Raw genomic sequence first — 15,964 nt, forward strand, 5'->3', positions numbered from 1 at the left:
TAAATATTGCTAATAATTTATCAAGTAAACACTAGCCTTAGTTTATGAAATTACATTTGTTTGTACTTAATTTAAAAAAATTGATGTTCACACTTACATATAGTGGTGATTGATGGTGGAGAAATATTAAAGGGCTTCTGTCTTTACTTGCTGCGATTAAACACTTATATTTCTGTAAAAGAAGAATATAACAGCAATTTTTAAAATCAAACATTCTAACACAATACAATTCAAAGATATACTAATTTGATTCTTACATGCTGAGGAATAATGGTAGGAAAATATTAAAAGTCTTTATTTTCCCTAATTAAGCTATTATGTTTCTGTAAGAACAGAACACTTTGTATGTACAGTAAAAACACTGCAATTAGTAACATACAGTAGTCTCAAATCTGAGCTGAGGTATTTCTGTAGCATTCATTGGCATTGCGTGGTGTGACAGCATTCACAGTGCAATGTGCACACGCTTTGTGTTCAGAACCAAAGTTGCAGTGAAGTTGCGTGATGCAACCCAGGCAAGCACTGCCAGAAACACCTCGGGTTCATTATACATTTGGTTTTGAATTAATTTTTAGTTGTTGCATGTTCATAAAACTTCTACTGTTGCCCAGTTTTTCACAACCCACAGTTTAAGAAGTGCTGGTTTAAATCAGAGGTGCCACATACAGCCCAAACTAGATTAAAATGTAATTGGGAAATATTTAGCAAAATAAATGAAAATATAAAAAACAGAGATATTACATTTTAAAACTAAATCAGTTTGTGACCCACAATGGTCTTTATGTAGAGTTTGCCATGTGGCACCTGTTTCTACTTGAGTTTGACACCACAGTTTTAGACCACATCTCTCCTATCTTTTCCATAAGAATACTATGAATGACTGTTAAAAGCTTAGTAGGTGAGAGAGTGAAGTCAAGCTTGGGAGTCAGGAAGACATGAAATTGAAGCTTGCCTGGGGTGCTTACTAGCTGTGTCACCTTGGGCAAGTCACATAATCTCTAGGCCTCAGTTTCCTCACCTGTAAAATGAGGATAAAAATAGCACCTACTTCAGAGAGTTGTTGTGAGAAATGAATGATATAGGTAAAGTGCTTTGTGAATCCTAAAATATCAAATAATATTTGCTATGAGAGGCAGCAGGGTATAAATTTAGGGAGTTATAGAATTGGAATCAGGAAGATTTGAATTGAAATCCTGCTTCTAACACGTATGAGCTATGTGATCATGCGCAAGTCACCAAACCTCTCTTGAGCCTCAGTTTCCTCATTTGCAAAATGAAGGAGCAGCTAGGCAGTGCAATGGAGAGTGCCAGGCCTGGAATCAGGAAGACTCATCTTCCTAAGTTCATATCTGGCCTCCAACAACTATGAGCAAGTCACTTAACCCTGTTTGCCTCAGTTTCCTCATCTATAAAATGAACTGGAGAAGGAAGTGGCAAACACCTCCAGTATCTTTGCAAGAATACCCCAAATGGGGTCACAAAGAGTCAGACGTCACTGAAATGATTGTAAAACAACGAAGATGAAGGGGTTGGTCTCAGCAACATCTAAGGTTTGTTATAGCTCTGAATATATATTCCTATGACGATTGTCACCGCATCTAAGGCACTACCCTGATCTGCCCATCTAGTGACTGTGCCAAAAAGAGATGGGACTGCTTTGGTCTGACCTGTTCTGGAAGAAGGGATGCTGGCCCTCTGTCATCACCACTTTCTTCTCCAGATGTTCATCAGCTATTCCTCTAACAACACATTGTATAGTTTTGCCAGGAATTGAAGTCAAACCTGCTGGCCTATGTTTACAGAATCATTTTTTCCCTTCCCTTTTTTGAAAATTAGGATATTTGTCCTTCTGAAATACTGTGGTAACATTACTATTCTAAACAGTTTTTCATTTTAAAAAATTAAACAAAAATTTTTATTTGATATTTTTGCTTTTAAATGTTTCATTTCTGAATTTATCTCTACCCCTTCTGTCTATAAATACATTCTTTTAACAAAAAAATAAAAGGGGGGGAGTAGTTTAGCAAAGTATATGCAAAATTCCACATCTATAGTTCTGTATCTTTGCAAAGAAGGGAGGAAAGGTATATTTTCTCATTTCGTTTTCATGGCCAAGCTTGGTGGTTATAATTATGTAATTTTCAGTTTCAGATTTTTTTGTTCTTTTAATTTACATTATTGCAATCATTGTATATGTTGTATTCCTGGTTCTGCTTAATTAACTCTTTATCAGTTTATATATATCTTCACACGTGTTTCTATATTCTTCACACTCGTTGTTTCTTAGGAAACAGTAATATTCCAGTACAAAACTGCAGCTGTTGAGCCAGTCCTCAGTCAGTGGGCAAATGCTCTGTTTCTAGTTTTCTGCTACTTTAGAAAGTGCTGCTATAAATATGTTGGGGGTATTTGAGACCTTTCTGTCTTTGACCTTAGAATTTATGCCTAGCAGTGATTTTTTTTTTAAAATTGAATTAAAACAATCATATAAACTACAGAGGCAGCAGTTCAATTTGCTAACCAGAAATCCTTGTTTCTTGGGACCTCCATACTTTTGCAATACAATTACATTCATAACTTATAACCTAAGTCCTTTCAAGGAAGATGTAATGATGATCAGTATCATTTTAGTGTTGATTGTTTTATAATTTGAATATGTTGTACTCCTAGTATGGTATATGGTCATCCATAACATTTGATAAGCTGGATCACCCCCAGAACAATTTCAAGACATACGAGAAAGTAGAATTAGTGTTATGTTATTTGTCGTTGTTGAGTCTTTGCAATTGTGTCCGACTGTTTGGGACTCCATTTGGAATTTGGTTTTTTTTAAGCAAAGATACTGCAGTGGTTTGCTATTTTCTTCTCCAGCTCATTTTACAGATGAGGAAACTGAAGCAAACAGGGTTAAATACTGGCCTATAGTCACATAGCTATTAAATGTATGAGGCTGGATTTGAGCTCAGGCTTTCCTGATTCCAGGTCCAACAGACCTGAGTTCAAATGTGGTCTCAGAAGTCAGTGATATGTAAAGCTAAACCATAAAGTATTGTGGTCTCTCAACAAGTTTGCAATTATAATCAAGACTTCATTGTTTCTGATATTTTGTGGATAATACTTAATAATGTTTTTGTAAGACTTTAAGACTTGCAAAGCACTTTATAATATACATTAGAAGTAAGTAGTACAAGGATTATTTTCATCAGTTTACCCTGGAGGAAGTTTTGGCTCAGATAACTTATATAACTCTTGGGCACATAGCTAATGTTGGAGTAAAGAAATGGTTAACTCTCTTCCTTACTAACTCTTATGTCCATCTCTTGGTTTTAGGAGCATGTATCCTGTTTGGAAATCATTTTTAGAGGGAACTTTGCAGGTGGCCCAATCCCGAATCAATATCTGCGAAAACTATAAAAATCTTATTTCAGAACCTGCCAGGACAGTGAGAAACTTAAAAGAACAACAGCTAAAAAGGGTAATATTTCCATTCCTGTCCCATATGTTCTCTCCTCCCTCCCCCCTCCCCACCAAAGATTTGAAGTAGTTTTACAAAACATCAATGATGAGTTTGTAATCAATGTTATGTCACATTATAGTTGTAAACAGACTATGTGCGAACACCTTTTACGTGATGTTTTTATTATGTTTATGTTTGACTCTGTTGTTTGGAATGGAGTATTTTATGAAAGCCCTCTAATCCTATGTAGCATCTCTGTTCACATGACTTGGGTGTTTTTTTCTGCGGGACTACCCTGTGAAGCTTCACGTTAGATACGTGGAAGGAGACATGACTTCTGATTAGCTGAGGGAACGCTCAGCTTCTATGAAGCTACATACTTATATAAATGGGGAAGGGACTTCTTCAAAGATGTCCAGAGGACCTCATACCCCTCTTGGAAATGGGTAAGAGAACAAGCAAGCACTTAGCCTCATCCCACCTCATCCCTCCTCGTTCCACAAAGGTTAGAAATAGCAGTCTCCCGGATTGGGGCAGGCCAGTATTATCTCTCTCCAATTAATATTGGTAGTGTAGAGGTATGGTACTTTAGGGCCCAGGATAAAAGCCATTTTCCTTAATCATTCTCAGCAAGGGAAGGTATTAGTTAGCTCACTGTCAGCAGCGTAACTCTTCTCTCACCACGCAGTGATCACACCAAAGATCATCACAAAAAACTGGTACACTTATTTATCAAAGTAAACAATAAACCGGTATTGGGGAATTGATACATATTAGAGTAGGCCAAAGAATGCACAAAAGTAGATGAAGATTTAATAAATGAGATAAGATCTCTGTTCCCAAAGGGAAAAAAAAGCCATTCTGACCAAGGGGAGTCTGCTCTTAGCCGTGTGTAGGATAGCATGTACTGTCAGGGCATGTCTTGTAGGCAACTCCCCGTATGTCTGTGATTCCAGGAAGTTTTCTGTCTTATTCAAAAGTATGAGCTTGCTTCCCCTGAAGTATGCTGCAGTGTAGCTTGATGTTCTCTCACCTAGTCAGGAATCACATCATCTTCTGTGTACACAGCCTGCCGTTTCACAGCATCCTTCAGAAGAGCCACCCAGCTCATTTGGGCAGAGGTGTTACATGTTACTACATTTAATGTTAATAGTTAAGCTGATTTAATAACTTCAATCAACATCTGAGGGCCCTCTGATTTTGTGAGATATTATCAAATGAAATGACACATGGAGAGTGTTTTGCAAACCTTAAAGCTCTATAAATGTTAGCTGTTATTAGCTACTTTTATTATATGGAGCTATGTGTATCAAAGATCACAAAGTCTTTCCGTTGGTCATTTCAAGGATAATGGCACTGATTTGGTTCTACAGTGATCTAAATCAAGAGACTATATGCACAATTTTTGATTTTTGTCATGGGCAATTTAGAAAATTATTTATTGAACATTCTCATCTGGTTTTATCTTTTTTCTTTTGCATCTTTTATAGTTGTGTAGTTGAGCCCCATCCATGCCTATCACTTTTATTAAAGCTATCAAAATGTCTTTTAACAAGAAAAGTGATCTAGCTTTAATCTTTTCTCTGGGAAATTTGGAAGGAAGAATTTTACTAATGAAAAAATTTTAAACTCTAGAATGATATGGCAACTCTAAGGAAATGAAACTAACAAAAATTCTTAAGGAAGAATATATAGGAGTCCATGGTATAATAAAAAGAAATTTAGAATTTAGATTTAAAATAAATGAAAAAATTAAGTGTTTATTATGTGTCAGCCACTGTGCTAAATGCTGGGGGACAATGCAGAAGAAAGACAACCTCTACCCTGGAGGGCCATAAATTCTACTAGAGTTAGATAACCTAAATAAGGGAGTGACAGCCAGGCAAAGGTATTTTGGTCTGGACAGTCAATTGCCATGCCTACTCCAAAAGCAGTCGAAGTGCTGCCTTGATTACTATTCCCCAAACAAAAGGTAAAAAGCAGAGAGAACCCTTAGAAAAGCTACGGTCTTGGACCCTCTAGATATAATGGGCCACATGTGTTTACAAATGAGAGGTACTTTTGATGGTGTCAGAAAAGTCTGTTGGAAATTTACCTTTGGAGTTTCCCTTCAGCTTGATTTATCTTTAAGTACCTCAGCTATCTCCTTTCATTTCTCCAAATCCCATGTATCTGTTATATTATTCATTTAAAAATCCAAGAAGATTACTGAGATTTTATGTTTGTCTTAGCCCAGATTAATTGTCTGTAGACTTAAGTGATTAAATGTTAACCTCATGTTAAAAAAAAAGAGCTTTAAAAAAAATCTTTTCCAAATAGCATTTTGTTCTTAGGATTTTATTTTCAGAGATTCCTAGGATTTATCACCAAAGATACATTAGAGATCATAGTCCAACTCCTCTCATTTTCCAGATGAGAAAGAGGGAAAGTGATTTTCCAAAAGTCACATTGGTAATGAGTAACAAAGGCAGAATTAGAACTAGATTTTAGTGGAATATAAGCTCCCTTAGAATAGGAATTGTCTCACTTTTGTATTTGTTTTCCTAGCTTGTAGCAGTGTGTGTAGGACATAGTAGGTGCTTAATAAATACTTGTTAATTGATTAGTCTTCTGATTCCAAGTTGCCATTATTAGGTCATGTTATATTTCATTTTGTCTTAAGTAAATTTTGATTCCTCAAGATCTTATAGCTTAAAATATTTAAACTTAGTAAAAATGTTTATCTATCTAGATTTTTTTTGAAGAAACAAAACAACTTATTTTTGATGGAAGGGAGTAAGGTCTCTTTCTATTCAAGTACTTAGTAGTTTATCTGTTGGCTTTTTCTACAATAACTTTTAACAAAGTTGACTGACTTTGGCCGAATGGGTTACCCTAAAAGAATATCCTAACATTCAAGACATGTCTTGAATTTGGTAGATGGGTAAATGCTTTCTCAGTTGTACCAACCATCCAATGGGGTTGGACCCTACAGCTGCAACAGCAAAGATGAGTGGATTGATTTCCCCGGAGACTAGGGATGTAGATTGTGGAAGACCTAGGAATATAGATGTAGGTCTCAGGTCTGGTCTCAATGTGCTGGTAAAAGACGGGAGGAGCAGGGTGGTAGAGATAGGCACATGATACAATGGCTTGGTTGTGTGAGCATATCTTCAGTTATTACATTGAGGAAGGGTGACTCTTCACCAAACGACTACTTAGATATTTCCTACTTCAGACTTTATTTTATTTGAAAGTCAGTGTGATGTGGTAGGAAGAGTGTGGGCTTAGGTGTGAAGAACAAGCTCATCTGTTCTCCAAGCCAGTTTTGTTTCCTCATCTTTAGAATGAACTTAATAGTGTTTGTACCTTCTGCTTTGCAGGACTGCTGTGAGGGAAACATTTGGTAAATCATAAATATGAGCAGTTGCTACATAAAAATTGCTACCCAGGTAGAATGGGGTCTAAGTTATATTGGACTGCAACACAGACACTAGTGAAGCACCTTGCCCAATGTATACCTTAAAAACTGCAAGATCAAAATCAGTCTTGGCCCCTGCCCTTTCTTTGCTGCCTATACCTCTTATTCTTTTTTAAATAAGCTCCATGGTGACCCAAAAAATTAAAACTACAAGATGTGCTTATTTCAGACGTAGTTCAGTTCAATAAAGCAACAATTGTGCTTAGCCATTGAGTGTTCTCATTTCAGTATTCAAAAGCTTCGGATTGTACAGTATATAAATTAGGAGCCTAGTTAGCATCGTTTGCCTAAGAGGGAGGGCAATTACTGTTGTGGGAGAGATGTTTGAAGTAATAGTAATGACAGCTAGCATTCAAGAGTGCTTTAAGCACTTTGTGTGTGTTATCTTATTTGATTCTTGTAACAGCCCTGTGAGGTGGGCAATATTACCTCCATTTTAAAGATGAGGAAACTGAAGTAGTAACTTGAGGGATAATATTTCAACTAAGTTCCAATGTTCTATAACACGCTGTATTTTAGTCTTTAACCCAAATAGTTTTCCCCCTTTCTCTGAAAGGTTAGCCTGGCACAATGAGAAAAGAGCCAGGAGAATGGGCTAGTCACTTCCTAGCTAGTTATTTCCCTTCTCTGAGACTCAGTTTCCTGCTTTGTAAAAGAGGCATAATACTCGCACTACGTCCCCCATAGAATTTTTGTGAATAAAATGCTTTGTAAACTTTGAAATGCAGTAGAAGTGGAAGTTAGTAGTAGTAATATTCACCAAAGCTTATTTCTATGAAATGAAAGCCTTAGTCCTCTTTATCTCTCTTAAAAAAAGAACAAAAACCTAGACACTTTCATTTCCTTTGAATTACTCATCCAGTATCAAGAATCAGAATTGATTCTAATTGGAAGTATTAGAGTAGGAGTTACATCACCCAGGTTTAATACTTACCTCTACCACTACGTCCTAATGTGACCATAGGACTTGCCTTTTCTGGAGCTAAGCAACTTTGTTAATAAAATTAGGGTCCTTTCCACAAAGTGCAATAGATTGCCAGAGAGTATTAAGACTTCTGTCGCTGGAGATCTTTGTGATAATTCTGATAGTAATGTTTTGGGAATTTTGTAAAGGGACCATTGATTTAGAGATGGAAGGAACTATGGAGTTTACATTTGGCCCAACTCCCTCAAATTTTGAGGCATCGAGACGTTAAATAACTTATCAAGGGTCACCCATCGAGTAAATTGCAGTCAGTACTCTAACCCAGATCATCTGAATCTAATTCCACTACTTGTGATATTTTCCTTCTTGGAGGATTCCTCAACTAAGGATTAAACTAGGTGACTGACTTCTAATGTTCCCTTCCATGCAGCCCTTTGATTCTCTCCTTCTGCCATTTGTTGAACCCATTTGCATAAGAACATCTATCTATACAGTGTCTTCTTTCCTCAAATTTCCTCTTTTCAAAATAAACACAGTGAAGAAAAATATTTTTGATAGAATGATGAGTTCACAGAAAAACATAAATGTGGCATGTAGAGTGAAAGACTGATAATAGTCTAACTTCCTGGATTCAAATGCTCTGTTCTTTTGGGTGGTTGAGTAGCAAAGGGGAATCCTGGGTTTCTGATTAACAAAATTTTTAAGCTAAGTAGAAGTATTTTGGTGGAATTTCCCACCCCTACCCCTCCCTCCAAAGTTCAGAAACATGAAAGTTCAAGAGAAAATTTATCTTTTCAACCTTTTTTTTCTGTTGCCTTAAAGGGATATTATCTATGTTTCATTTAATGGACCTAACAAAACATGTTCACCTGAAATGAAGGTAAACATTCAGAAATCTCTAGTGTCAAAAGAGCTTTATTTAAGGGAGGAAAAATAGCACAATTTCACATTTACATGGTGCTTTATGGTTTTCAAGGTCATTTCCTTAAACTAGCTCTTCGGGGTAGGTATTAAACATTTTACAAATAGAGAAACTGAGGCTCAACTTGAGGTGAAGGATTTTGCCTGAGCTGGAATTTTTGCTTATGTTGTGTCATCTCATGTCAGTACCAGTAGCATGCAGGTCTTGCTTCTACAGAGCCTTTTATATTTTGGAGCTGCTGAAGCGTAGGCTGCTTATGTGAGCACAAACTTGGTGTGTCTCTGTTAGGCTGGGAGCCTCGGAAAGGTCTCTGGGCAACTTGAGTGGGGACCAGGTTCCCTCTGTAGCCTGGCTAAGCATCAAGCACATAATCACTTCTTCCAGTTATGCCAAGTGACAATATCATTAGGAATATGGAAATACATTTTTCATTAAAGTTGAGCTATTTTTGTTAGGAATACGAATAATCCCCTTTTAAGTATATGTGACTCTGCTATGAAATAGTAGTTCTTTTATTTCCTTTATTTATATGACATTCTGAGTTTAGTCAACAAAGACATGGAATTTTCCAGAGACCATCCTCAAGTCCAGGCTCCTCTCCCATCTTCAAATGAAATCTGATTCCTTTGACCATCCAGGCACTGTGCAAAACCTCCCTCCAATTTATCTTTGCTCTGGTATTCCCTGTACCCTGACCAGTATGAAGTGATACCTCTGGGTGTCTAGGAACTGCTTCCAGTTGAGCTGCAGGTTCCGTTCTCCCTGAAGCTACCTTCCTTCTCTCTCCCTTTCGCTGTTCCTAAATTGATAGCTGAGCACCAAGGAACACCTCCCTCCTTCCCCAGCTTAGTCCAGCCAGGGATTTTGGTGAGGGTAAGTAAACATAAGTAAAAGATTGAACAGAAGCATCGAATGAGCACTGCACTTGGGTCGAGCCATAGTCTCCCACATTACTGCCACCATGGCCCTGCTCTCGCCTTTGACCTTCTCGGAATCTAGGTTAGTAGTTTTATATTCCCACATAGCTTTGCATATACATTTGCCCCATGCTTACCACAAGGCACATTTCTGTAGGGATGAGAAATCAGAGATAAGCTCAGTTGATATATAATTCAGTACTAGTCTGGTACTAGTCTGGATTTGATTATAGTCTTTAGTGGAGTTGATTGCCCAGTTGCAGTATGTGCTTTTTGTGGGCATGGGGGCAACCCAAACCATGACCCTAGACCAACCCAGACTTTTATGAACACTCCACACACAACACAACAAGGGTAGAAGCTAAATGACTGTTTCCAGCATTCCCTTTTTTGGGGAACGTTCTATCAAGAGCATTCCCTTTTTGGTACTTTGAATCATCTGCCTCTGCTTCCAGTGCGACCCTGTCCTCTCTCTGTTAGCTTCTGAGTGTTGTCAAGGCCTCTTTAGGTCTGTTCAGTGCCTTTACCTAACAAGATAGTCAACCTAATCTAGACCTACTGCACAGGCACCATTGAAGGGCCCCAGGCTGGCCCTTTGGCTGATTGTCTTCCCCCTCTCCCTTCTCATCAGAATTAACTTACTGGACTGGAAGCTTCATGCAGCTAGAATCACATATTAATGGAGATTTTTCTCACTCCTAGCACCCACCTCAGTTCTCTGAACACACTTCTTCACTCATGTGGCCAAGTTGAACATAACTGAAATTTTTTCTGGTTTCAGAAGGTTAGTCTGTGTTTCTCACAAGGTTCTGGCTCCCAGCTGGAGGTGTAGTAGTTCGTCATCCAGTCACAGACCTAAAGCATCAGTATCCACTGTGTCCAGTGAAGCTCTCACACCATGCTAGTACACTGTGGTACACCTGGTACACAGGATCATCATGTTCAGATTCTTTCTTAAAACCCCAATTTTTAGGCTTATGACATGTTAATAGTAAACACAGAAATGTACAAAATACACAGAAAAGAGCAGAAGAGGGCACAAATAAAACAGTATTGGTACTACTGTATTAAATTGTGTATATATATGCACATATGCAAGTTTTCTATATTTAACACACGTGTTATATATGTATTATATATCTTCTATTTATGTACATACTTATTCTTTAAAACATAAACTGAATATGATTCAGGTTTTATATACAGTCTCCAATTATGTAGTTTTCATCCGCAGTGGCAGTTGGCATTTCATACTATTTAGGGCTTAAAGATTTACCAAATCCTTTGCATACATTGTCATTTCATCTTCATGGCAGGTAGATAGCATAAGTGTTATTGTCTCCATTTTAGAGATGAGGAAACTGAGGTGTAGAACAATGTTATGACGAAAGTATCTTTTAAACTGTAAAGTTCTGACACATAGCAGCAGCTAGCACCTTCTCTCTGAGGTTATCTTCCACTTCTACTCTATGTACCTGGGATGTATATTGTTGTTTTAAGTTGTTTCCCCCATTAGAATGTTTCTGTTGTTTTTGTGTGGGTTTTTTGGAGGCAATCAAGATTAAGTGACTTGCCCGGGGTCACACAGCTAGTAAATGTGGGAGTTCACTTTTGAACTCAGATCCTCCCAACTCCAGGGCTGGTGCTGTTGTCTACTTTGCCACTTAGCTGCCCCTTCCCCCATTAGAACGTCATCTACTTCAGGCTAAGGACCATGTTTTTTTACCTGTCTTTATATGCCTAGTGTTTAGCTCAGTATCTAGCACATAGTAAGTGCTTGATAAATGCTTGTTGACTGTTAGTGTGTTAGTGTTAGTGGAACCAGGAACTGTTAGTGTTAGTAAGTGACTTGCCCAAGGTCACACAAAAACATATGAGCAATAAGTAGCCAGAGGTAGAATAGTCTTGTTTTCTGACTCCAAATCCAGTTTTCCCCCCTCAATTATAACTGCCTCTTTTTGATAGCTAGTCCTATCTCTATGCTTTATGTAATTCTGAGCTTCTCATTTCAGTGTTGAATAAGAAACCTGACACTTAATAAAATCATAGACCTTTAAGATTTGAAGGGTATTGAGAGGTCCTAGGTCTTGAAATCAAGAAAACTGGATTAAGACCATAACTTTAAGACCACCTTTTAAAGTGCTAGAAAAATGTTAACTATCATTATTACTTTAGCTATGTCATTTGGCCTGCTTCAATTTACCCTCTATGAAATGGAGATAGTCCTAACTGCCTTCTAGAGCCTATATGAAAAAAATGTTTCAAAAACCCTAAAGTGAAATATAAATGTATTGTTTTGTTAATTAGCAGTAGCATGTTCTCATAGAGCAACAGATTTGTAATCTGGAAAACTCTCAATTCATATCTTACTTCTAACATTTCCTAGCTATGATGGTATGGACACTTAACCTTTCTGCCCCCCTGTTATACTTACCTTATGGAGTTGTTATGAGACCCAGAGAGTATAATATGTACAAAGTGTTTCATAAACCTTAAAGCATTGTGTAAATGTCAGCTATTATTATTATTTGATCCAACTCCCTAATTTTGCTAATGGGGAAAATGAAGCCCATAGTTAAGTGACTTGCCCAAGGTCACACAGCTACTAAGGGATGGGCCCAGGTCTTTTGAGTGACTTGAAATCTAGTTCTCTTTCTGTGGCCCAGTACTGCTTCCCTTTCTCCTGTACATCCATCTCACATCCTTGCTATCATGCACTGTTCGTTTTCACTCCCTCCTTGCTTTGTGTCATTCTCAATGCTTCTCTCCTGATGCTTTTCCTTTTCTGGCCATCTCAGTTTGTCAGTAACATTTTTTACATTTTGGCCTGGATCATTAGAGAGCGTGCCAAGCAAATATTGAGCTAGAGCATGTTCTGAGTGCTACCTAGTGCTCCCTTATATTATGCATGGGCAAGAAGGCTGTGGTTGGTGGAAGGGCCATGCTATTCAGCCAGTAATGGCCAATAGTCTTGCAGGGAGCAATTTCGATCTAGTGGTATACTTGGAAACCAGATTGCAGTGTTTTGAGAAATGAGTGAATAGTAAGAAAGTGAAAGCAATAAATACAGATAGCATTTTCTAGTTGTTAAGCTATGAAAGAGAGAAGAGATGTAAGAGGATACCTTTAAAGGATAACGGGGTCAAGGGAAGATGTTTTGTTGTTGTTTTTAAAGAATAAAGGAGACCTGAAACTCTTAGCAGGGAGCAGGGAAGGAGTCAAGTGATAAAGAAAATTATGGATTATAGGCGTTAGATTTGGAAAGGACCTAGAAGATTATTTACTATAGTTTGTTCATTTCAGAGATGAGGAAACTGAAGCCTCGATAGTAAATAATAGAGCCAGAATTTGAACTTGGTCTTTTAGCTCCAGGTCCTTGTTGTCTACACTATAGTATGTTTTCTGTCTTGGCTCTTGCATTTTATACTACTCTTTGCTATATTTTTTAAATGTCAAAACTATATTACTATATTACTGCTTTGTAAGTAGAATGTGGTCTGACTCTCATGGTTTTTTCCCTCCCTGTTGGCCTCTTGTATCTCTGTACTATGATTTTTCCTCCCTCAAATGTGCCACCTTAAAGTTCCGTATTGAAATTTGTCTTTTTTTATGGATTATTTCTCCAGTAATATTGATGAATAGTATTAAAAATTACCCTACTTCAAGGTACTCATAGTCCCACTGAAGTATCTTCTGCAAAGGTATTAAAAGCCCCTCCCAATTGGACTCCAGCCTATATTTTCAAGCTTATTAAACATTACTTACCTTGACACTCTACCAGATAGCTACACTTACTATTCCTCCAATCTGTTCAACCTCCCTTCTCCATGCCCTTTCACAGAGTATCCCCTAACCCTGGAATGTGCATCCCTCCTTTCCTCCACCTCTTAAAATCTGTAGCTTCCTTCAAAGCTCTCTTCGAGTGTCGCCTTCTACATGAGATATTCTATGTTTATTCTGTATATATTTATTTATGTACTTGTTTTCTGCTTCCCATGAAATGAAAGCTGATTGTGAGTAGAGATTGCTTCCTTCTTTGTATTTGTATAACCAGCGCTGGTGCACACTAGACTTGTAACGCTTGTATGATTGATTGATCTAAATTTTAATGTAGACATGTTGCTAGTGCTTAACATGTTTGTTAAATTGACTTGACGTGTGTATGTGTCAGCTCCCCCATCTGGACTGAACTCCATGTGGGCAGGGACAAATTGTGCTTCTCTCCAAGTACCTTATTCCTCAAACAACACAGAGCAAGCACTTAAGCGTTTGTTGTTGAATTGAATTGACTAGAAGCCAGGAAATGCCTTTGTTAACTCAGCATAGGATTTCCTTTAAATGAGTAGCTTTGTCTTTTGCACAGAATGGATATTTAAATATCTTTTTAAACGAGAAGTAGAGTTAAATTTAATTCGGCAAACATTTATTTAGCCCCTTGTATGTGCAGTGGCCAGTCTTTAGCGCTGAGGGATAAAAAGATGCCCGTGACATAGGTCTGTCTCCCAAGAAGCTTAGAATCTACGGAAGTGGGAGGAGAGGGCCCACTTAGGGGATGGGGCAACAAGCATACAAATAGTATGAAACAGAGGAAAGTCAGAAAACTAAGGTAGAGGTCAAGGCAAAGTGTTATGAGAAATTTGAGGAGGGCAAGATCACTTTCATCTTTAGGCAAGGAGCAAGGAGGGCTTCAGAGAGAAAGTGGACCTTAAAGACAGGACTTCAGCAGGTGGAGATACTTTGGGGGAGGTAAAGCTAGTTCTAGACCAATGGGAATGGTGGTAGAAAACCACTTCTACGATAGTCCAAGGTGCTGTCAGCCTTCACTCCGGTGTAATCAATACTTTTTAGACTCAATTCAGCTGTCCCCCTGTCCACATCATGAAATCAGTGGTAGTTTCTCTTGTCAGTAGATAGCTTTTTTCTAACCCTAGGGTGCTTGGAAAATGGGTCTGGCATTAACATTTAGTGGCCACCACAGATGGCCACCACAATGGCACTTTTATAAGGGTTGGGAATAGTAGGCAGTTTCATGACATAGAAATCAGGCCTTTATGAAGTCCTTTATTAAGTGCTGGGCACTGCAGTAGGCCCCAGGCTTACAAAAACAAAAATGAAAGTCCCAGGCCTAAAGGGGCTTATATACTCTTAAGGGAGACAACATATACGCATAAAAGTGTATACAAATGTAACACCAATAGCCTCTCCCAAACAATTATAGATATTTGTTTCTGCATCTTTAAGAGATTTTGGAATTGTGAACAGTGATTGTTAACAGCTTATTGCTTTAAGAGGCGGTGTCAAATGTGTGTATGTGTTTTAACTTTGATCTTTGAGGAGTTTATGAAGAGAGAAAAACTTTTAAACATCACCTTTAAAGAGTTTGAGTTTTACGTCCCTCATCTCCTGTCAGAGAGGGAATGAACTTAAAATACAGTAACAGATACACATTTTCAGACATGGCCAATGTAGAAATTTGTTTTTGCTGGACTATTCATCTGTGTATTGTGGGCTTTCAACCTAATTTCCCCCTCTAATTTGCTCTATGAGGAGAGGGGAGTGGGGCAGGGAAAGAGTGGAGAGAGGGCTAGATTAATTTAAAATTTTTTTCTAATGGATTCTCTCTGTAAGGAGGAGGAGGAGACATACAGGAGCAAATTTAAGTGATCTAAAAATTAAACTTATCAATGAGAATTATTTTTAAAAGACACAGAAATAAAAAGATTGAGTCTTACCTGTCATCTAAAAAGAGTTTGAGAAAAGAAGGTAAGAAATAGGCATTAAATTATGGCAAATATCTATTTAAAAGGAAGTGCACTTAAATTTAGAATCCATTGATGGGAGAGATAAACATACAAATAAGTATGACACAAAGGAGAGTAAGAGTTGTAAGGCAGACATCAAGAATCACTTTCACTTTTGGGCATGGAGCTTGGAAGGCTTCATGGAGGAATTAGACCTTGAAAGAGGGACTTTAACAGTTGGAAATATTTCTTGGGGGGTGGACCCCATTCTGGGAATGGGGCAAAAATTGAGCAAAGGGTAGTTCTCATTTATAAATTGGTAGATTATGCTTTTTTGAAAAGCTCTAAATACCCAGTAAGAAGTCAACACCATAATTTGCTTTAATAATGGAGAACACTTGGTTGTGAAATTACCATCAAAGAAGGGAAGGGAAGGCTGATTACACAGGAGAGCTCTTCTTTACAAATTGTATCTTGGTAACTTCTGCAGAGGGGAAGGATTCATATAAATAAATGCAATTTTCCTGATGAGACTTTTATAG

General features: G+C 37.8%; 1 protein-coding gene across 1 annotated transcript in view; it reads left to right on the plus strand.

Annotated features, from left to right (window-relative positions):
• The window catches only part of FCHSD2 (FCH and double SH3 domains 2), a 359,064-nt gene that overhangs the window by 166,592 nt on the left and 176,508 nt on the right, over nt 1–15,964 (plus strand). Inside the window, exon 5 of the mRNA XM_036745787.1 lies at nt 3,331–3,475. Coding sequence (XP_036601682.1) covers nt 3,331–3,475 — 145 coding nt within the window. The remainder of the gene's footprint in view (nt 1–3,330; nt 3,476–15,964) is intronic.

Source organism: Trichosurus vulpecula, chromosome 2, assembly GCF_011100635.1.
Source record: "Trichosurus vulpecula isolate mTriVul1 chromosome 2, mTriVul1.pri, whole genome shotgun sequence".
In the NCBI taxonomy this organism is placed as follows: Eukaryota; Metazoa; Chordata; class Mammalia; order Diprotodontia; family Phalangeridae; genus Trichosurus; species Trichosurus vulpecula.